We start from the raw sequence: 25,149 nt of genomic DNA, 5'->3' as shown, positions 1-25,149 counted from the left end.
ATATGGGAAACAGCAACCCCAGAGCAATGTATCAACTCTGTGGTACTACACTGACCGTGGTAGAGAATGAAAGGGACCTGGGGGTGGTTGTGCAGGTAGATATGAAGTTTTCTGAGCAGTGCAGACGGGCTGCAAGAGTAGCTCATGGTGTATTGTCGATGATATATAGGAATTTTTTTCTAGGAGGTGATTATTCCATTGTATAAGGCAATGGTCAGACCACACCTAGAGTACTGTATACAGGTCTGGAGGACTCATTTCAAGAAGGATGTAGAGATGCTGGAACGAGTACAGAGAAGGGCAACAAGATTAGTCAATGGAACAAATCGGTGCTCTTACGAAGAAAGGCTTAAGTTTTGCAAATTACAGTGTCCACAGACTAGGCACCGGCGAGGTGATCTGATAGAGCATGTTCTAAGCTGATGAGATTCTGCTTTAGGATATAGGATAGACGTGAGGAAATTTGCCTTTAGCCAGCAGGTGGTTGGTTGGTGGAATAGAATTCCACCCCTTGTTGTGGAAGTTGATAGCCTAAATAAGTTTAAGGCTCAGCTGGACAGGTATTTCAAATGAACAGAGGGGTGAAGTGGAAGTGGCTATTTTTTATTTATTTATTATTTGTGTTTTTTTTTTTTTTTTTTTTGGCTGATGCTGCATAAGCTTGCTTTCTTGCATCAAATGCCTCTACTAATGCTAATTTCAAAAGGGTCACTCACGAGCCGGATTTAGGGAATAATTTTGACATTGTTTATTTATATTTCAGCAAAGCTTTTGACTCAGTCCCACATGAGCGGTTGCTTTATAAGCTGGAACAGGTTGGAATCACTGGGAAAATCCTTAGATGGATAGAAGGATGGCTTCAGGGCAGGAGGCAGAGGGTTGTGATAAATGGCTATTCCTCAGATTGGGTTGATGTAAGAAGTGGGGTTCCCCAAGGATCAGTATTAGAACCACTGTTGTTTTTAATTTTCATAAACGACATTGATGAAGGGATAGAGGGTGTGATGTCTAAATTTGCAGATCATGTTAAAATTGGTAGAGTAGTTAATGATCACTGTCAAGCTGAGCTTCTTCAGAGAGACCCAGATAGGCTTCAGGAATGGTCAGAAAAGTGGCAGCTATGCTTTAATCGAACAAAGTGTAAGGTATTACACCTGAGAAACAGTAATCCCAAAATAATTTATTCACTTGGTGGAGTTCAACTAAACCCAGTACTGGAGGAAAGGGACTTGGGTGTTACGATACGGTCAGACATGAAATTCTCTGAGCATTGTAAACAGGTTGCAAGGAAGGCCCATGATGTCCTATCGATGATCTATCGAACTTTTGCAAGTAGAGATAGGGACGTGATAATCCCATTATATAAGGCTTATGTTAGACCACACTTGGAATACTGTGTTCAAGTATGAACCCACCTAAAGAAAGACCTCGAGCTTCTTGAAAGGGTGCAAAGACGGGTAACTCGCCTGGTGACATTGGCAAAAGGGCATCCTTATGAAGAAAGACTTCTAATATGTGGGTTGCAGAGTTTGGAAACTAGACACCTTAGAGGAGATTTGATTGAGGTGTTTAAGGCTCTGAAAGGCATCAGTAAAATGAATGAGGATGAAATTTTCAAGATTATAAAGGATGCTAGAACTAGGGGACATAAATTCAAGTTACGGGGGGAAATGTTTAGATTGGACTACAGGAAGTTTTATTTTAGCCAGCGAGTTATAAATTACCGGAATAAGTTGCCTTCATGGGTGGTAGAGGCCGACAGTTTGGGGAAATTCAAAGGTCATCTAGATAGTATTTTCGGGTAAGGGAAGCGCATAGGATGATAGGTTTAATTTCCTTTTTTTATTAATTATTATTTATTTTTTTTTTGTTTTTATCATTGTTTTATGCAGATTTTTTTTATTTTTTTATTTTTGGCTGGTGCAGCATAAGCCATAGGCTTTCTTGCACCATGCGGCCATTACTAATACTTACTGGCTAAAGGCAAATTTCTGCACATCTATTCTACATCTGTCTTTTCTTAATTTGAATTTATGCCCCCTTAGGTTCGTAATCTGAACAAGTGGAAGGATCCCATCAGAATTCAGCATGCTCAACCCATTCAAGGCCTTATACACCTCAATCAGATCACCACACAGGTACCTAGTCTCCAGCCACTGCAATTTGCAGAACTTAACCCTGGTTGGCAGCGTTGGTAATGACAGTAATGGCAGTGTGCTACTGCAACAGGATCTAGAAAATTTGGGCAGATGGGCTAAGAAGTGGCAATTGAAGTTTAACCTTGATAAATGCAAAGTACTGCATATGGATAGAAGTAACTCCAGTGAAATGTACAAACTATGTGGTACTACACTTAAGGTGGTAGAAAATGAAAAAGACCTGGGAGTAATTGTGCAGTCAGATATGAAGTTTTCTGAGCAATGAGGCAATGAGTTTTCTGAGCCTTATTGAGGTAAACTCCTATTATTATTTTACAGATGTATACCTCATTTTAGGAAGGATGTAGAGCTGCTGGAACAAAGGGTTGCTCTTACGAAGAAAGGCTTAAATTTTGCAAATTGCAGTGTCTGGAGACTAGGCACCTGTGAGGTGATCTGATTGAGGTGTATAAAGCCTTGAATGGTTTGAGCATGCTTAACGCTGATGGGATTCTTCCTCTTGCTCAGAATAATTGCTTGAGAGGGCATAAATTCAAATTGAGGAAAGACAGTTGTAGGATAGATATGTGGAGGTTTGCTTTAACCAGCAGGTGGTTGATTGCTGGAATAAACTTCCTGTTGTTGTAGAAGTTGATAGTTTAAATAGATTCAAAACAGAACTAGACAAACATTTGGAGCGAGTGGATGGGTGAAACGAGAAGGTTTTTTTTTTTTTTTTTTTTTGGCTGATGCTATATAAACTTGGTTTCTTGCTTCATGTGCCTTTACTAATGCTAATACTATCTGTTTTGCACACAATTAATATTAAATATGAATGAAAACTAATAAACAGTAACTGAAAATTCTCTCATTAACCTTACAAATTACAGCTTACTAGCTTGACTTACATGTTGCACATGTGGATTCATATGTTTTATATGAACCCACATATAATATTGTTCATATATTGATATTGAAGGGATAAAAAGTTTTTTTTTTTTTTTTGGTTGATGCTTGCTTTCTTGTACCATATGGCCTACTAATGTTAATATATAAAATGTATTTTAAGCATGAGGTATTCTAATTGTAAGAAGTGCAATTATTAATTAAAATCCTGAAAAATGTAAGATACCATCCCACTTCATATATTTACTGAATAAAATTTTTTCATATCAAAACTGATGGGTGTCAGTAACTGATTAAATTCCAATGTAACCTACTACTTCTCACAGCCTGTTCTTAAAATCCAATGTGAATTACCGTTGACAAGCCACAAATCTCTACACCTGATTTTCTTAAAATCGTGAAAATAACTTCTCAAAGGATAATCACTGCCATATTGTGATAAACAGACCAGTTTGATGGTAATTACTATGAAGTAATGGAAAATTTATTAGAATATTGTGGTTTTATTAGAAATTTGTGCTTTTTCATAAACAAATGAAATAGCAATAATATAACTGTATTTATTTCAATAAGCCTAACATTTAAAATTTTCATAATAAATTCTATGGTAGTAACTTTTAGAATACTGTAAGGTCACTTTAGAATACTGAAATATCAATATTCTCGCTTAGTTAAAGTTTAATTTTATTATTTCAACTGGTATCCCTTTAGAAGTTTTAATGACAATTTTTATTCAGAGGACAATTTATACGTTCATGGCTTAATCATGAAAGAAAGTGGCAGTAACAAAATTATTCATAATTTCATACTTGAATGTTAATCTTTTCACAATGATCTTTCAGTACTGTTATCCCTTGTTTGTATAAGGCAGTATCTTGTGTCTCCGACCAGAGTTAAACAATGTTAATGACATCATTACTGCTATTGGTAAAAAGCCCTTGATCATTGGGAATATAGTGAAATAGCGAAAACAAATCTCGAAATCTAAAATACCGAAACAAATCTTGTCACCACTGATGAAACATAAAAGTATAAAATAAAACTTTATGGAAGTTATTAAGTATTACTAATGAAATATATGCCGATAAATGTGAAGAGTGATAATAACAAAAACAAGATATATATTAAGAACCTCTCAGAGCAATGTGCCCCTTAAAGGAATGGGTTATAATTTCAGGAAAGGATATTACTACAGCTTCAGATGCTAATGGCCTCTATTAACTGAATACATATCTCACAAAGAACGAATACAACTGAAATGTGGTATACCTTAAAAACAATACTCACAGAAGCCCTGAATTCTTATCTTTCTATACATTAAATTAATTTTCCTCCTAATGATATTTATTCAGCCAATAGGAGAAGAGAGATGCAGGTTACGTGTAATATGTAACAAATACAAAATACGTAATAGAGATTGTTTTACTGTGGTAAAACAAGCTTCTTTTTTTAGCATGGTCACATGCTATGTTTTATCTAACATGACCATGCGGTACCATTCTTGATTTCCATATGTAACGTATTTCTTTAATATAAACTAAATGTAACAAGGCATAGTATTTTAAGGGTTTAAGATTCTATATCTATATAATATCAGTGTAGATACACCATAGACAATTCTTAAAGTAGCGTGGAAGGCACCCACCGATGAAAAGCCAACTAGCTTTAAAATGGTGCCATCTACGTGGTGGTGCCCATCGAGAATAATAAATAAATAAATTTTCTGTTTATCTTCCGGCACGACAACCAAGTCAGTAGAGTTTACAATAAATCATCAATACAAATATTTATCATATTTAGTAGTCATGGGCTTGAACCCTGGTCCACTCAAGGAACGCGTGCTATGCACTTGCTCCTGACCACTGGGCTACGTCAGGCCTGTGATAAGTGACAATAGTCTTTTCTATTAGTGAAACGTTGCTTATTTGAAGTAGTGCAATATATGGTAACTCGTTGTGAAGGATGAGCACAATATGAGATACAGATGAAATGCCTTTCACACTACGATCATAGTTTTTCCTTAAGAGTTGTCTATGGTGTATCTACATTGATATTATGTAGATATAGTAATGTATTTATGTATAGGTAAACATGTATTGTATGGTTTAGACACATGACACATCATTATAATGAATGACTTTAAACCCAGGCTTGTAAGTTCATAAAAGTCATCACAGACTGCAATAACTAAAAGAACACACCTATGACTATATTAATTTAGAAATATATTTAAACATAGTGATAGATGTGCATCTGAAGATTATATTAGGTGTACATTCTTTAATTAACAATCAAAAATCTTTCTAATGGAGATTATTAAATATACAAATGACAAAAAAAAAATTTCAGTGTTAAATGCAATCAGTAATATAACCCCAGGGTCCTGAGCTGGATATCATCATTCTTCTCTTTCTTGGTGAGTCCTTTCTAGTCCTGACTTTCTCTCTCGATCCCCCCTCTCTATCTCGCCCCCCCTCTCTCTCTCGCTCCCCCTTTCTCTTGCTCCCCCCCTCTCTCTCAGGGTAACTTGGGAATTTTTTTTTTTTTTGGCTGGTGCAGCATAAGCCTCAGGCTTCCTTGCACCATATGACTACTACTACTACTAATAACAAAATGCAACATGAAATTTATTTTTACATTTATAAAGTTAAGAAAATATATGAACTTCTACAAAACATTTAGAAAAGGCTATATTACACACAATGACTACTTCAGAATGATTCCAACATGACATGGCTATGACAGTTTTATATACAGAAAGTGATGAAATTAATAATACATTAATATCATATTTAAGTATCTATAGTAAATTAACAAATCAACTTTTTACATATTGAAGCTATTAATCAATGTTGAAATGCTTTCCAACACATATTACTCTTTTAACTAAAAGAATTATGTGATGGAACACATTTCAACACAAAATGCAATAAAACTGTATGCAGTTAAGCAAAACATGTACAATTTTATTACAAAATGAAAAAAAAAAAAAAAAAACATTTGTTGTACTTCTACTAATCACTTTTTACCGTTTTTCAGAGTCCTTTTCATTTCTTTCAGCCATTTTCTTATCTTCTATATCCATGTTTTCATCTTCTTCACTGGTAATATCAGGGTCATTAATCTGTGATTGGCACTTTGGGCAGTTGCATGTGAAGAGGTAGTTTTCCCTGCACACATATATTGTATGTAATTATGATAATCTAAAATCTACAGCAGTTTCATTTATTTATTGAATTACTGTTACAATACCGAACAAATCCTAACTGTTGCTCTATAATAAAGCTGACCAACCACCTGTCCCAGAAAGTTATTTGTCCAAGGAATGTACTGATTTTTACAATGCAATCTCGGAAAGCTGACTCACAAGAAATGCAAATCAACATTTGAGATATTGCTGTTATTACTGAAGGCTTTATGGTGCAATGAGAGCTAAAGCCATTATGTGCCTACGTTCGACAATACTCTCTCACTTTCTGGGTCATCATTCTGTACATTCTAATATTTAAAATAATTAAATGCACTTGGCATAATATTTTAAGAGTTTAATATCTATATAATATCGGTGTTTAGATACACCATAGACACTCTTAAAAAACTACAAGTAGTTGTTGTGGGCATCATCTGCTCTTTCTCATATTGTGCTTTGCCTTCACGAGTTGCCATGATACTGCACTACCTCAAATAAGTAACGCTTCACTAATAGAGAAGACTATTGTTACTTAGTTAATCGCACAATATGAGAGATGCCTTTTGGCATCTCTCATATTGTGCGATTAACTTCACAACTGGGTCGTCATGTCTGCAATACTAGGGTACCTGCCCACCCACTGATGATAGGCCAATAGCCTTGAAACATGTCTGGGTGGTGGTACTCACTGAGAATAAGTAACAATAGTCTTCTCTATTAGTGAAGCGTTACTTATTTGAGGTAGTGCAGTATCATGGCAACTCGTCGTGAAGGCAGAGCACAATGAGAAAGAGCAAATGATAACAACAACTACTTGTAGTTTTTTAAGAGTGTCTATGGTGTATCTAAACACCGATATTATATAGTACATTCTAATATAATTAGGAAATCACATTATGTGGCAATTTGCCACAAAAATTCCTCTCTAAATAACCACTCTTATATCACATTTCTTTTTTTAAACTAGTTTTATTTAGCTTCATTGACCAAACGTACTATACGGTTAGGCTACGTTTTGGGAACCCTGCCAGAACTCATCAGCAGACCTTACTGGCTGTACTAAAGGGTGGGGAGTTACAATTAATTAGGGGTGGGAGAGGGGAGTTACAATTAATTATTAATCAATTTATCACAAATAAATTAGCATAAATTAATTAATAATTAATTGTAACTTTTTTCCAAGTATGGTCTGATGATGGGTATGGCAAGGTCCCAAAAATGTAACCTAATTGTATTTAGATCATTTGATGAGGTAAATGACCTCATTTAGCTTAACGAGGTTAAGTAAACTAACTTTAAAAAATCTAAGTGGTATATGAAATAAAAATTCTGCATATTCATTATATCGTGAACTTTCCACATGAACAGGGCGCCTCCGTAGCCAGGTGGGCAGGAGCGGCAGTGCGTAGCACACGCTTCTTGATTAGACCGCGGTTCAATCCAGTCACCACCAAATACGGAGGATGAAGAAAGGTCAGGGAATGACCACCGCATATTCCCGGAGCAATATGGCCTTAGTTGCTAATGCTCCTAAAAACCAAATAACAAACAAACACATGAACAGTGATATATGATAATATTAGTGTGAACAATTAGTGGCATTAAATGGAGTTCAATATGATTTTAATGCCTGGCCATTTTAGTGCTGAATGGAAGTAAGGAAATTTAAAGTCCAAATAATCAATTTTAAGATTTGATTTATTTTAAAAATATCATTATGATTTTTATTATCTAAATCAATTATTATAAAGCGTTTCTAGCTTTTATATAGGGCAAACTACAGCATACTAATATCTATTATGTTCCTTATCTTTATTCAAATGGAAATCATGGAAAGCATCCTTTTATTCCCTAAATAGATCGTGTTGCTCTTTGCATTTCCAACAGATCTTGGAATTCCAAGATTATTTCCAACAGATCCACATCTTGAGTACTGCCTGGAGGCCACATTTTAGAATGGAGTCTCCAGGCAGTATTCAAGATGTGGATCTGTTGGAAATAACCATTGCCTATTACACAACAGTGGCTTAACCATTGCCTTATACTTCCTTATCTGCTGACAAAACCCTATGAGCTGTACTGGCAGCCTGTGTCTGCACTGCTCATAGAATTTCATACCTGACTGCACAATTACTCACGGGTTTTTCATTTTCCACTACCCTGCACATAGTACTACACAGTTCAGATGTTAATTTTATGTAATTTGTTACCCATTTGCAGTGGGTAGCAATAATCCAAGGTTTTAGCATTAGCAGAGGCATATGATGCAAGAAAGAAAACTTATACAGCACAAACCAAAAAAAAAAAAAAAAAAAAAAACCCATGCATTTCACCCATCCATTCACTCCAAATGCATGTCTAGTTCTGCCTTGAATTTATCTAAGCTGTCCACTTCTACAAGTACAGATGGGAGTTTGTTTCAGAAATCAATCATCCACTGGCTAAAAGCAAATTTCTGTACATCTATTCAGCAATCGTATTTCTATTTGAATTTATGTCTCCTCAGGTGATTAACCTGGGCAAGAGGAAGAATCCCATCAGCAATGAGCTTGCTCAAACCATTCACAACCTAATACACCCCAATCAGAACACCTCACAGGTGCCTAGTCTCCAGACACTGTAATTTGCATAACTTAAGCCTTTCTTCGTAAGAGCAACCCTTTGTTCCATTCACTAATCTTTTCTGTACTTATTCCAGCAGCTCTACATCCTTCCTAAAATGAGGCCTCCAGACCTGTACACGGTACTGAAGGTGTGGCTTGACAATTCCCTTATACAAATGGCTAATCACTTCCTTATCCCTGCTAGAAAAATTCTTGTATATCATTGATAAGACACCATGAGCTACTCTTGCAGGCAGTCTGTGCTGCTCAGAAAAATTCATATCTGTCTGCACAATTATCTCCAAGCTATTTTCATTCTCTACCACCCTGAGTGTAGTACCACACAGTTGATAAATTACTCTGGTGTAACTGCTATCCATATGCAGTACTTTACATTTGTCAATGTAAGCTTCAGTTGCCACCTTACAGCCCATCTGCTCAACTTTTCTAGATCCTGTTGCCGGTCTGTACACAGCACTCAAGGCATGACCTGACCATTGCCTTATACAAAGGGATAATCACCTTTTCCCTACTAGCAAAATTCCTGTATATCATTAACAATACCCCATGACCTGCTCTTGCAGCCTGTCTGCAATGCTCAGAAAACTTCATATCTGACTGCACAATTACTCCCAGATCTTTTTCATTTTCCACCATCCTAAGTGTAGTACCACACAGGTGGTACATTTCCCTGAGGTTGCTTCTACCCATATACAGTATTTGGAATTTGTCCTGGGCTAAGAAGTGGTAACTGAAGTTAAACTTCAGTTGCCACTTCTCAGCCCATCTGCCTAACTTTTCTAGATCCTGTTGCAGTAGGCAAAGTTTTTATGGCTCCAGCAAATAGAGAAGTTTTTGCTTTTTTATTGACTTAAATTAATTTATTTTATAGAGTTGCTTTATATTCCTAGTAACAATACTTTAGTTTAAATTGAATTTAGATAGAGGTTTTGTAGGTTATTACTTAGTATCAGTAAGGGTATCATATCCACTTGTGGACAGGTTTTGCAGGTCCCGCAAACAGAAGTTTTTAATTATACTTAGCTGCTTTATTGACTAAATTGTGAGATTAAATTATATTCTATAAGTAGCTTATAAACCTAGTAAAGCTCCGTGGTTTATTTTTAATTTAGATAGTGTGATTTGAAAAGTAAATAATACCTTGTGTCCGTACATTAACAGTTCATAACTTACCGCCATTATTATACGATACAAGGCTAGAGTAAGGTTTAATGGAAAACTAGTTAGCGAGTATAGTAGTATCAATTAATCAGTAAAATTTATTAATCTTATTAAATTTCATTGTCAACTGGCCACTTCTCCCTTCTGGTTCTGAACAAGCCCAATAACCTGCATACCTATTCCAGCACTCTGTGGGAATCCACAATAGATATCTCCATAGCTACACGATCCATTTCCAGCAAAATTTCTGGGTGGCAGGTCAATGAGGCCTGGACCACCTCAGATCACAGAGCTATTACATTTCAACTCACAAGATCCATTGATCCAACTCCACCACCTCACTACAATATTAGTCGCTATGCCATTAACAAGGCCAATTGGGAAATCTTTTGCTCCACGCTGCAGACCATGATCCAGAACCACAACTCTTCTGATCTTCCAGCACTGGACCCCAACCAACATCAAAAGCTCACAACAGAAATCATCATCCAGGCCTGCAATCAATCAATTAGAAAGAAAAGACCAATGCCTAATGCCGTCCCATGGTGGTCCCCAGAGCTGGAGCACCTTCGCTGAATTGTACACTCCAAAAGAAAAGCCTTTCAGAGAGCTCGTACCTCTTGGCCCCCAAATGAGGTCAACACCCTCCGTGAAGAATATCGAAGAGTCAGAAACGACTACACCTCCCTTATAAGGCAGTGTAAGAGATCATCTTGGGAATGACTCGTCAAAACGACCGGCAATACTGAACCCTTGGGGGTGGTGTACCGCATCACCACCAACAAGCTCGCGAGGGGCGAAGTTATCCAATCCACTCTCACACCAAACGGCACTATGACTACATCGTGGGAGCAGTCTATGGCCAATATTCTGGACACACTTTTTGGTACAGATACTGATCCTCTGACAGTACAACAGCAAGAAATATGCCAGGCAAACAACATCTACTTCAACAATGCTGTAGAAGACCAATTTACCACCAATGAACTGCAGCAGGCTCTTACCAAAATGAAAGAGAGGAAATGTCCCGGACCAGATCTCATTGAACCCGAAGTCCTTAAAAAAACAGCCCAAATTAACATCCAGTTTCTACTCAACCTCTTCAATAAGTGCTTGTCCCATGGATCTTTCCCAGAAGAATGGAAAAATGCCAATGTAAAACTAATCATAAAAAATCCGTCTAAACCGCTCCAACAACCAGAGTCATATCGACCCATTGCCCTTTTATCCATGGTCAGTAAACTGTTTGAACGACTACTCCTAGTACGGCTCCAAGACCATTACACCAAAGCTGGGCTCCAGTCCAACTTCCAGTTTGGATTTCGACCGGGGCGTTGCACAGAAGACGCACTGCAAATGATCATCTCTGCAGTCTCAACTTCTACCTCCAAATACTACCTACTAATAGCAATAGATTTCGCAGGAGCATTTGACAGGCTCTGGTGGGCAAGTATCCTTCGCAGACTTAGGCAAGCAAATATACCATTAAATTTATACAAATGCATCGAAAACTACTTATCAAATAGGAAAATTACAATCTCCTTAACGTACCGAAGAATTACCAGGTCAATCTACAGAGGTTGCCCCCAGGGTTCAGTCCTTGGTCCTTTTTTGTGGAACATTGACCTGGATGAGCTCCTTGGACTGGACCTAGGTCCTGTAGCTATACAAGCCTTTGCTGATGATGTGACCATCTTGATTGAGGCTGACAGCAGAGCTTCTCTGGAAGCCAGAGGAAACCAGGCACTTCAAATCCTTCAAAACTGGGCAGCCCTACACAAACTAAGACTCTCACCCCAAAAGACACAATCCATTCTCCTGAAGGGATCACTGCAGCCTACTAGAAACCCCACTATCAAACTTCAAGGCCAAACCGTCAAGCTAGTTTCTACGTTAAAACTACTGGGAATAGTACTTGACCCTAAGCTCACTTTCTCTCCGCATCTCGCACACCTCCACGCGAAAGTGAGAAACTACACTGCTCTCATTGCACGGGTGAGTCGTCGCGATTGGGGATTGAACCGACGCACCCTTAAGATTCTGTATAAATCAATCTTCCTTCCCTTCATAACGTATGGATCAGGGGTCTGGTTTCGCAGGGCAACTCTTTACAACAACAAACGTAAACTGGGAACCATCCAGCGCACCATCCTTCTTACTATTACAAGGGCATGCTGCACAGTTAGCAACCCAGCCCTTCAGGTTCTTGCGGGCGTCCTTCCGCTTGATCTGGAGGTTATTCGAAGGGGCCTCCACTACTGTCTATCCAGGGGTATACCAGCAACTATCCTTGGACACTCCATCAATAACCTGAATGAAATCAGGCAGGAAAAGAAAAAAATTGCCATTCTACTACTTCAGACCTGGCAGGACAGATGGACTGCTACCGACAAGGGCCCAATCACCAAGAAATTTATACCGTATGTGAATGCCGTATTTCCTAAATCTCCAACTTGGTTTTCTCCTGGTCTTCATACTACCTACCTCATCACTGGACATGGATCAATAAACCATAAATTAACATCCATGGGAATCATTGACAACCCCTACTGTGCATGTGGTGAAATAGAAGACTGGAACCATCTAGTATATACCTGTCAACACTATGAGGATCTCCGCAGCATCCTGTTTACTCGTATCCAAGATAACCCTCAAGGAAATGAACACTTATTCATCACAGAAGAAAACTACTACTATGCGTTTACCAAGTTTGCACAAGCCCTCTTCACAAGACGGAGCACCCTATTGCCAACACAAAATAGGAACAACACCAACATCTGATCCTAACCTAACTGGCAAAACCGATCTTAACCTGGATAGGATCAACTGGCGTATGGACCACCTCATTCTTCAGTAGCAACTTGCACACGGCTCTCTTGCTGTCTTATTTATCGTCCTTCCTGGGTTCCCCTTTCAACTGATGGCGCTTATTGCTCCATTGATAACCTGGAGGATACCTTCGCCTACATCCTCCATATTTCTAGCTATACCCTCCTTTCTTGCGTACACTCTGTACTTCCCCGACTCTACCTTTCTTTTTTTTTTTTTTTTTGTCTCCGTCCAGGAAGCTCTGGCGACCCTGGCGGAGACAAGCCAGAGAATAATGGGCAGACTGGCTACCTCCTAGTGGTGTGTGCGGGCAACGTGGAGTCCCACTAGGGGCCCTGCAGCCAAATGCCAGGACACACAACAGAACCTAACGCAATATGTCATATACAACACACAACACTTTTCTGGCATTTACAGTAGTACTGTATTCCTTCACAGCGAACATATGGCGCAGATGTGGGAAACCACAGGTGGCGCCTGACCCTAATACTATGCACACTATGTCAATTGAATTGCTCTGAAATGGGCCACAATTACAGCAGCTGCCCAAAGAAACAAAAAGATCCCATCTGCACCAACTGCAAATCCCTGAGGTTAGATCATGCCCATTCCACACACGACACTGCCCCACTTACCAGAAAGCTAAGAGTTCATACCAGTCACGAATCAATTATGGGGATACACCATAAGAAATTTAATAACGGAATCCTTGTGGTGCACCAAATAAACGCACAGCGGCCAGAGCAGTGGCCGACCAAGTACAGCAAAGCGCTGATGAGGCAAACGCAGATGTTATCCTGATACAGGAGCCCTACACTCACACAGGGCAAGTCAGGGGCTATCCGCTCCGATATAAAATTGTACAATGCAACGAAGACACTCCGAGAGCGGCGGTGATAGTATGGAACCCGGAGATAACCACAACAAAAATACCACAACTATGCACGCCATGGGCAGCATGTGCCCATATTATTAGCTCTGTTGGCAGCCTGTATATGATCTCGCTGTACTGCAGACCCGGAATAGAAATAGATTTCGCTATCACTTACCTACAAACAGTGCAAGAAACCTTAGCAGGACAAAGAGTCGTAATCAGTGCCGACGTAAACTGCCGCTCCCCTGTCTGGCACAGCACTACACCAGACCGACGAGGTACCAGGAATGGACAGAGGCTTGAGGAGTTCCTAGCAAATTCTATCTTCACTGTAAAGAATCAACCCTTCAATCTACCGACATACTGCAACACCTTATGGGAATCAACCATAGACCACGCTAACCACAAGAAACATAGCAGCTCATGTGAGCGATTGGACTGTGCAAAACGCCTGGATCACATCGGTTCACCGCACAATCACCTTCAATATCAAGAGAACGATGCCAAGACCAACAAATGGCAAATACATGGCGAGCAGGTTCGCCATCAAAAAGGCAAACTGGGAGCTCTTTCGAGAACAACTGATCCGCAAAGCACAAGAGGAAGTGACCGGATGGGAGAGTGACAGGATGAAAAACGTAGACAGGATGAAGGAGAAAGTCACCCACATTATAACCACTGCAGCGGAAATGGTGATGAAAAGGAAGACACCCCCCGTAGGAGCCATGCCGTGGTGGACCTCGGAGTTACAAAGACTACGAAAGCAAGTTCAAATAAAGAGAAAAGAATACCAGAGGGCGCGGAGAACCTGGACACCCGCAGAGGTAGCCTATCTAAGACATCAATACCAACAGATATGCAATGCCTACACTGAAAAAATAAAGAAAAATAAGAAAGCCTCCTGGGAGCGACTAGTCTCTGCGACCGGAAATGAGGACCCCGGGGGGGTTGATACAAGATAACCACAAATAAGCTCCCCAGGGGGGAAATAACGACAGCAACAAAAATGCCTCAAGGATCCCTCACTAAAACATGGGATGATTCAATTAATAATATTCTAAAGACAATCATTCTAGAACCCCCAGACAACCTCAGTGACAAGCAAGAAGAAATCTCCCAAGCGAACGAGGCATACGCATCGCAACAAATGGAGCCGCCCTTCACCATGGAGGAGCTACAAAATGCTGCGGCACAGATGCGAAATAGGAAATGCCCGGGACCGGACCTCCTGGAGCCGGAGCTGATCAAAAAGGCTGTGGAACACATACCCGGCCTCCTGCTCAAACTTCTAAACTGCTGCCTGCAAGCGGGGAAATTTCCGACGTCCTGGAAAACCGCAAATCTGAAACTCATCCTGAAGAACCCTAACAAGCCACCAGAACAACCGGATTCCTACCGACCGAGAGCTTTACTGACTACCCTGAGTAAACTATACAAAAGGCTGTTGCATAAAAGAATTATGAACCCCTACAAAGCTGCAAACCTAGAATCACCAAAACAATATGGATTCAAACCGGGATTATCAACCATAGAAGCAATCCAAAACGTTATATTCAAAGCAACCCAATGCGACAGGAAGTACTTCCTAGTCATTGCAGTGGACTTCGCAGGGGCGTTCGACACCCTGTGGTGGCCGAGCGTCCTCGGCCGGCTCCGGGAGGCAGCGCTCCCAACAAACCTCTACAAGTGTATAAAGGATTACCTAACTGAGCGAAGAATTGAGGTGGTAACACCTTTTCGAAAAGTGGCTCGATGAGTCCGCAGGGGCTGCCCCCAGGGCTCGGTCTTGGGGCCACTCATGTGGAACATTGTCTTTGACGACTTCCTGGCTCAGGACTTGGGCGAAGTGGGCTGCCAGGCCTTTGCTGACGATTTGGTCCTGATGGTGGAGGCGGACTCCAGATTGGGCCGGGAGACTCATGCAGGTGTTACAGGATTGGGCAAAGCTACACATGTTGAAGATCTCACCCACGAAGACGAACTCTGTTCTACTGAAAGGAGTGCTTGACATCCACAGACCACCGCAAATAAAGATAGCAGGAGCAACCATCAAACTTGCAAAACAAATGATACTTAGGAATTACAATCGACAGTAATTTAACCTTCACCCCTCACATCATCCACCTGAAAGAAAAACTAAGGAATTACGCAGCATTAATAGCAAGAGTCTCACGCAGGGACTGGGGATTAAACAGAAAAACCCTGTCCCTGTATTACAAAGCAATTTTCATCCCAGCCATTACCTACGGATCCCCGATATGGTACAAAAAAGCAGGAACAGTAGTAAATAGAAGACACCTGGACACAATCCAGCATAGCACATCTCTCGTGCATGCAGAACAGTGAGCACGCGCGGCCTCCAGGTCTTGACAGGAGTCCTCCCACTGGACCTGGAGGTGACTCGCTGCGGGCTCATGTACCACCTGTCTAAGGGAACACCCACTACCATCTATGGACTCACCCTAGAACCAAACAACAACTGCAAAGCAGAAAAGCATAGAATCATGGCTCATCTGCTACAGCTGTGGCAGGACAGATGGACAGCATCAAACAAAGGCGAAGTGACGAAGAAATTCATACCACTGGTTGCCAAGATGTATCGAAAAGCGCCCCCGTGGTTTAACCTGGGGTTAAATGCAATGTACTTACTAACGGGCCATGGCCCATTCAAGGCAAAATTGAACATGCTGGGCATAACGGAGGAGCTAACTTGCACCTGTGGTGAGCCTGAAACATGGCATCATATAATGCACGACTGTGAGTGCTATGAGGAACACAGAAGCCTGCTAATAACTAAAATACAGTACATACCAAAAAATAAAGAACACCATCTCTTGGACACAGAAGATGACTACGCAGCTTTCAGCCAATTTGCACGAGAAGTCTTCGACCGAAGAAGAACGGAAATTGCCATCCACAATGAATGAAAGTAAATTACATGCTCGAAGAAAATCGACCACCCCATAAGACTGCAAAGAGTAAGAGGAAATCAAAATGAGCGTGGAAGAAGACAACCCCGACCAAAGTGAGGCCATAAATGGATCAAAGGACCCAACAGGACCCTACAAAGATCAAGAAAATAGCAAAGTGACAAGGAACCTGGTCAGACACTGCCATAGGAACTAACCAACGAAGATGATTACATGCAAACAAACCAAGTGACAAAAAGCCCGGACTGGACATAAATGCAGGAACTACTCGCATTACACCATATGGCGGTCTGAATAGGACTCCCTAGTCCTATTCACCTTTAATTCCCAATCTCCAGGCAGGGGGGGAGACAGTTTACTGTTTTCCCCCCTGCCACTCCCCACAGGATTAGGCCCTGCAAGAGTGGGACTAGACAAAATAAGATAAACATCACGTTAGATAAAGAAATATAATAAATATTATATAGCAAATAAATATAAAAATATTATGAAGTGACTCCAAGGAAAGAGACTAAAGGAACTAAGAGACTAAAACTTGCCTGATGTGTAATGTTAATGATGTGTAACAAAGAATGATGATGTCTGAGGAATGGCGGTGTTCGTGCTGCTGTATATCAGACAATCAATAATTAATGATATTAATGTATATCTCTTGCCATGTCACCTTGACAATATGTGCCATCACTACCGCTCTTGGACAGGATTGGGCCCTGCAAGAGATGGATTAGATTTATTTGTTTCATTTTAATCTTATTCTACTATGTTTTATCTCATTTTATTTTATTTTATTTATTTTGTTTTACTCTGTTTTGTTATATTTTACTTTATCTTAACCTTATTCTATTTACTTTATTTTACTTTATTTTATTTTACTTTAATTATAATATTTAATTACTAAGAGGAAACAAAACTAAAGGTGTGCCCTGGTAACTCTGAGGGGACCTTCCCTGATGCGTTACCCGGTCACACAGGATCAAATTAACGGGACACCAGAAGTCCAAAGAATCAACCACAGGACCGGACCAGTCCGCGTCCCCATAAGAAAAAGTAGACCCTGGCTGCCTCCGCGTGGCTAGGGATGGGAGTGAGGGGCCGTAACACAAACCTGCCACAGCCCCCTACTGCTAAATGCCAGGTGCCGGCAAACACACAACGCAAACATAACACTAATGCACACCTAATTACACATTTCATCTATCAGATGCAAAAGTTTTTTTTTTTTTTTTTTTATTCTCCAAAATTCAAAAACTTAAAAATTTAAAATTTAAATTCTTTAAACTTTTTTTTTTTTTTTTATTGTGTGTGTAATATATATATTTCTTATATTTAGATGCTCTTTTAAGTTTCTTTTCTAAGCCGGCAACTTGGCGAAAAGCCTAACAAACGGCGGATATAGGGGAAACCCTGGAAGCCGCCAATAACTTACAAATACACTTGTATGTATGTATGCCACTCCCCACTTCTCTACCTCTGATGGGGCATGGGCCTGCCCCACTGCTTTTGGGGACACCTACTCTATTGTCCCCATACTTCTGGCTTTCTCCCCCAGTCTTTAGTCTCTCTCCCCTACTCTGTCTATACACCAGCGAACGTCCCACACAATGTTAAAAATTAAAATATGTCCAAATTCAAACCGCGCAGGCTTAAACCTTTTTCAGCGATTATTTTATTTTATTTTATTTATTTATTTTTTTATTTTTATTATTATTTTTTTTTTTTAAGGCCCTAGCCACTGAAATCTCAGGAAACTAGGTGGCAGGGCCTGCCAGAGTAAAATATCAATTACTGGGTACCTGGTCTGCCTCCACAAGGCTAAGTGTGGACAACGTTGGGCCCCAGCAGGGGTCTAGCGGCTAAATGGCCAGAAGAACAACGAAACACAACACTACACTTACAAAATCCATACACTTTTAAATCTCTGGCCTTTACAGTGAACTGTTACACCTACAATGAAAGCAACGCGGAGTTGGGGGAAACCTCCGGTGCCGCTAGACACGAATACACTTTACACTTTTTTGTCAATTGAATTGAAATTAAACTAGAAACACTGGTGTCATAATTGAGACTGCAACAAAACAAGAGGCCCAGGCAATAATTTCTAATCCTAGAATTAGTTCCCTCGGTCTAACAGCAGAATACCCCAAGAAGAAAGGTCCATCAATTCTTATTTTTGACTTGGACAGGGAAATTACTCCAGACAGCATCACTGAAGAAATTTTACACAGGAACATTCGAGACTCGACCCAAGAAAAGAGACAAGGAGCACATAAAAGCAAAATACTGCACCAAGTCAAAGTCTCCCAACCTTTGCAATTGGGTAGTGGATCTCTCTCCACAAGCGTGGAACCAGCTAAAACTTCAAGACAGGATCTTTATTGGTTGGAGCAGCCACTGCTTCAAGGAACATGTGGCTGTTCCTAAATGCTTCAGATGCTGTCGTTTTGGGCACACCACCCACACATGCACACAGATGGATCCTACCTGTGGGCATTGTTCCCAAAAAGGGCATCATTATAGCAGTTGCCCAAACAAATCATCTGCTCCGACGTGCGCAAACTGCAAAGCAGTAAAACTGGATGCATCCCATTCAATCAGGGACAACAAATGTCCTATTTACATCAAGGCAAAGCGAAACCAACAACTGAAGACCGACTATGGTAGTGAGGGCTAAGCTATTCAATAACAGTGTTATTAAATTTATACAACTTAATGCTCAGCGAGCATGTGCAGTAGCAGCGGAAATAAGAAAAAAGGCAGATGAAGAAAACATTGATATATTACTACTGCAAGAACCATACACCCACTCCAAGAAAGTTAGAGGCTATCCTCTCACATATAAAATAATTCAAGCAGATGAAGATACTCCCTGGGCTGCCATAGTCATCTGGAACCCGAACATAATGGTCACCAAAATCTCTTCTCTCTGCACAGGTTGGGCAGTGTGTGCCCATGTAATTGGCCCCTTAGGTGCCTTCTATTTAGTATCACTCTATTGTAGACCCAGTCAAAACATCGGCCCAGTTATTGACTACCTAAGAACTGTTAGCACTACTCTACCTAACACTAAAATCATCCTGGGGGCAGATGTTAACTGCCGTTCTCCTGCTTGGCACAGCCTCACAGCTGACCGACCTGGTTGTCATAATGGGCGGCTTTTGGAAGACTTTCTAGCCACCTCACCATTTAATATAATAAACAGGCCCAATAACCTCCCAACATTCTCCAGTACTTTTTGTGGGAGTCTACAATAGACATAACAATTGCTACAAGATCAATCTCAAGTAAGGTGTCGGGGTGGCAGGTAAATGAAGCCTGGACCACCTCCGACCATAGAGCAATTACATGCAGCCTCACAAGAAATATAGAATCAACTACTACTCCGCACTACGATATCAACCGCTATGCCATTAGCAAAGCCAATTGGGAGCTGTTCACAACTTCTCTCCAGTCAACAATCATGGATCACCCTTCTGATATACTCTCCCTGAATCCCGAGCAGCATCAAAAGCTTGTAACTAACATCATCACCCTCTCCTGCAATCAATCTATGCCCAAGAAAAAACCTCTTCCAAGTGCTGTACCATGGTGGTCTCAGGAACTCTAACGTCTACGCTGGACTGTTCATAACAAGAGGAAAGCTTTTCAGAGAGCTCGCACCTCTTGGCCAGCTACTGATGTGGAAGCCCTTCGTGAAGACTACAAGAGGACCAGGAACCAATACACTTCCATGATCAGGCAGCGAAAAAGAACTACATGGGAGCGGCTGGTTACCACCACTGGTAACTCGGACCCTTGGGGAGTGGTGTACCGAGTTACTACCAACAAATTGCCAAGAGGAGAAGTAGTCCATTCCACAATAACACCACAAGGAATCATGACAACGTCATGGGAGCAATCCATGATGAATATCTTGGATACTCTCTTTATCAGCGACGCCGATCATTTCACAACACAACAGCAGCAAATTTGTCTAGATAATGACAATTACCACATTGACTCTGTGGAGGAAGAATTTAACACTGAAGAACTGCAGCAAGCCCTTGGCAAAATGAAGAATAAAAAAATCCCCAGGACTAGATTGCATTGAACCAGAAATACTAAAAAAGGTCGCCCAGGCAAATCCACAATTTCTGCTTAACCTGTTCAATAAATGCCTAACCTCTTCCAAGTGCTGTACCATGGTGGTCTCAGGAACTCTAACGTCTACGCTGGACTGTTCATAACAAGAGGAAAGCTTTTCAGAGAGCTCGCACCTCTTGGCCAGCTACTGATGTGGAAGCCCAGAAAGCTGGAAAATAGCTGAATTAAAGTTAATACTGAAAAATCCATCGAAGCCTCCAAGAACAGCCTAACTCATACCGACCCATTGCCCTCTTGTCCACATTGAGCAAACTACTTGAACGCCTCCTCCATACCAGACTCCTAACACACTACACAGAAGCTGGCCTACAATCCAATTCACAGTATGGATTTCGCCCGGGACGCTGCACAGAGGATGCTCTCTACCAAATAACCCAAGCTGCAGCCAACACTAATTATAAGTACTTTCTCCTCATAACCATTCACTTTGCCGGGACCTTTGACATGCTCCCCCCCCCGAATACTTCTCCTTCAACCCATGCACGGTACTAAGTACTATAGGTTTTGATACCTTTCGTGTTTGGGATTTTCATAAAAAAAAAAAAAAAAAAAAACACTTATACAGGTGTATAGAAAGTTACCTTTCCAACAGGAAGATCACCATCTCCTCACCATACCAGAAGCTCACCAAATCTATCTACAGAGGCTGCCCACAGGGTTCGGTCCTCGGCCCGTTCCTCTGGAACATCGTCCTTGATGAGTTACTTGGTCTGGATCTGGGCCCTGTTACTATCCAAGCATTCGCAGATGATATTACCATCTCCATCGCAGCGGACACCAGAGGAGCTCTCGAGGCCGCTGGAAATCAGGCACTACAGATCTTACAGGACTGGGCAACTCTACAGAAGCTCCGGATTTCTCCACAGAAAACACAATCCATACTTCTCAAAGGCACCCTACAAATATCAAGGCCACCTCAGATCAAGGTACAAGGAAAAACCATCAAGCTGGTAACTTCCCTAAAACACCTGGGTATCATCCTGGATTCAAAGCTCTCCTTCTTCCCGCACCTCTCATACCTTCAAGTAAAAATCAGAAATTATGCAGCCTTAATCGTCCGAGTAAGCAGGTGTGACTGGGTCTGAACCGGAGAACACTCAAACTCCTGTATAATGCTACATTCCTCCGTTATTACATACGGATCTGGGATTTGGTACCATAGAGCAATAATTGTTCGCAATAAATGCAAACTGGAAACAATTCAGCAAAGTATACTGCTTGCCATTACCAGGGCCTGTTGCACAGTAAGTTCTCCGGCCCTACAGGTTCTTGCAGGTGTCCTCCCCCTTGACTTGGAGGTTATCCGTCGAGGATTGCACTACTGCCTGTCGCGGGGAATCCTAGCTACCATCTTTGGACATACCATCGACACCCGCACTGACTGCAAGCAAGAAAAGAAAAAACTAGCTGCTATGCTACTACAAATCTGGCAGACAAGATGGGAGGAGACGGACAAGGGCCTGATAACTAAGAAATTCATCCCGGATGTCAAACTAGTTTATCCAAAGTTGCCACCTTGTGTTCTCTCCTGTACATATATTATAACTGGACACGGCTCTATAAATCATAAGTTGACCACCTCGGGAATCATCAATAACCCCTACTGTACATGTGGAGAAATTGAAGATTGGGACCATCTTCTTTATAACTGCCCAATTTATAACGATCTTCGAGGAACACTGTACACCAGGCTACAACACATACCTCAGGAGCACCTGCTAATTTCTGAAGAACAATATTACAAATCATTAACGGAGTAGGCACAGAACCTCTTTTCTAGGTGCAGGACTCTACAACCAACTGAAAGCCAGGGATAGAAACCTGTAAAGGACTTACTCAAACTTGAAATAAAAAATCTGTACTTAGCTGTTTTACCAGCATCGACTTGCTAACCCTGGAACATCCAAAGTAGGATTACCTGCTAACTGTCCATTTGGTTTGGTAGGCTCCAGTGGTCTTGACCACTCCACCGCAAAATATAAGTCACACTCAGCACTCTCGCTGAGTGGTTTTTCTACCCTTCTGGAGTTATCCCCTCCCCCTTTTCTCCTGGTGAGGCATATGCTCCACTGTCAATTTATGGGATGCCCTTACCTACATCCCCTTACTCTTACTTTCATCCCCCATCTTCTTCCGTACACCCTGTACTGCCGCACTCTACCTTATTTTTTATTTATTTTTATTAGTTATTTACTTATTTTTTATTTATTTTATTTTTTTATTATTTTTTATTATTATTATTATCGGTTTTTATTATTATTTTTTCAATTAAAAAAAATTTTTTTAATTGGTCTCCGTTCAGGAAGCTCAGGCGACCCTGACGGAGACTTGCCAGAGAATAATGGGCAGCCTGGCTACCTCCTAGTGGTGTGTGCGGGCAATGTGGGGTTCCATCAGGGGCCCTGCGGCCAAATGCCAGGACACACAACAGAACCCAACACAAAACTACTAATTTTCTGGCATTTACAGTGTTCTGTATTTCTTCACAGTGTACATATGGCGCAGATGTGGGAAACCACAGGTGGCACCCGACCCGCACACTATGTCAATTGAATTGTACTTTTTTAACTAAATAAATATAGCGACCTAGTTATTACAAACGTAACATCATAAATGAATACATATAAGTTGACAGGGCATAAGAGAGTCATAACGTAACTCGGATATTCGATACCAAAATACATATACATATATAGTGTTATAACTGCACTGGGATATAGGTTTAGGGTTATATTTTGTATTGAACTTGAATAGAAATCATGACTCAGACCAGAGCAGCAAAGCAAAAGGCTCAAACTAGTGGAAGTACTGTAACCCAGGGAAGAACTGAGAGGGGCGGTTGTCCTCTGAATCACAGTCTATTGAAATGCACTGCTTGTTTGACGTTTGTGGAGCAATCATGAACAGGACATGATATTGCCAAGGGGAATGTCTTTGTGTGTGCGCGAAGTAAGGAGTGTAAGTAAATCAGGTAACCTCTGCATTCTTATGGGCTTATACGAGAGCCTGAAGGACAGGGTGGATGACCTTGAAGGATTTAAATTGAGGGGCCCATCAAGCTTTCAGCTGCCCACATCAATGCCAGAGCTTCCACTTGAACATAACACAACACAGAGGCAACCCCCAAGGCAGAATGCGATGGTCCGAAAGGAACTAGTTGTTGTAGGTGACTCTATTGTCAGGGAAACGGGGAATATATTGTGCAAAAAGGACAGATGGAACAGGACCAGGGTATGGCTGCCAGGGGCAAAGGTTGATGACGTTCTAGGGCAGATATAATCCTTTAAGGGCACAAAGGGTGATACTGTTGTACATGTTGGCACTAATGATATGAGTAGGAGACCGGCAGAATTACTTAAGTACAAGCTGAAATGCTGAAAAAAAGCCACGAGTTAGGGTTGAATTTGAGAATGTCTGCAATTCTGCCCAGTCACGATACGAGGGAGTATATGATGAGAGCCTTGTCGATCAATTCGGCCCTGGAGAGATTGTGCAAGGCTCAAGGGGTAGAATTTTTCTCGGCCTGGTCTGTGCTTGTTAACAGGAGAGACTGCTTCTACAGGGATGGGATACACTTAAATATAAAGGGTGCAAGAATATTTGCTGATGCTATCGAGGCAGAGTTAGGTGGGTCGGAAAACTGATAGCTTGGGAAGATAACAATGATTAATAGATTAACAATAGCCGCTGGCAGAGGTAAAAGAGATTCATGCACTACTTCTATTGAAATGCAATTCAGCAGCAGCCTGGAAACCAGGGCAATGGGAATTTCCAGGATTGCTGGAAGTCATAGTGGAACAAGTAAATACATGGGCTGTGTTACGGTAACTAAGAGTAGAAACAGGTGCATGTATACTTGCACATACACCAATGCTAGGAGTATAGTTAAAAAATTTGATGAGCTTGAAGTGCTAGTCAAGACATCAAAGACAGATATCGTTGGGATATCAGAGACATAAGCAGTGTGGAACTAGAAATTGGGGAGAACAATGTGAACAGAAAGGATAGACAGGACAGGAAGGAAGGAGGGGCTATGCTGTTAGTTAAGAAACATATAAAATTTAAGGTTAAATAATGGTTAAAGAAGCACTGCAGGATCATCTAGACAAGATTTCAGTCATGCGTCAGACATACCATGGTTTTGTTAAGGGGAAGTATTGCCTGACCAATTTGATTGGATACTATGATGTGGTCACAGAGGAACTGGATGCAGGGAATAACTTTGATATCATATATTTGGATCTCAGAAAGGCTTTTGATACTGTTGCACATTGAAGACTGCTGCACAAATTGGAGCAGTGGGGCATTGGAGGCAAACTGCTGCCATGGATAAAGGGATGGTTGAGTGGGAGAAGAC

General features: G+C 40.9%; 1 protein-coding gene across 1 annotated transcript in view; it reads right to left on the bottom strand.

Annotated features, from left to right (window-relative positions):
• The window catches only part of Smyd5 (SET and MYND domain containing, class 5), a 331,312-nt gene that overhangs the window by 51,714 nt on the left and 254,449 nt on the right, over positions 1 to 25,149 (bottom strand). Inside the window, exon 12 of the mRNA XM_090387391.1 lies at positions 6,074 to 6,214. Within this exon, the coding sequence (XP_090243517.1) occupies positions 6,074 to 6,214 (141 nt within the window). The remainder of the gene's footprint in view (positions 1 to 6,073; positions 6,215 to 25,149) is intronic.

Source organism: Mastigoproctus giganteus, chromosome 13, assembly GCF_048544385.1.
Source record: "Mastigoproctus giganteus isolate SK-2022 chromosome 13, ASM4854438v1, whole genome shotgun sequence".
Taxonomy (NCBI): domain Eukaryota; kingdom Metazoa; phylum Arthropoda; class Arachnida; order Uropygi; family Thelyphonidae; genus Mastigoproctus; species Mastigoproctus giganteus.
This window is presented reverse-complemented; position numbering and strand designations above follow the sequence as displayed.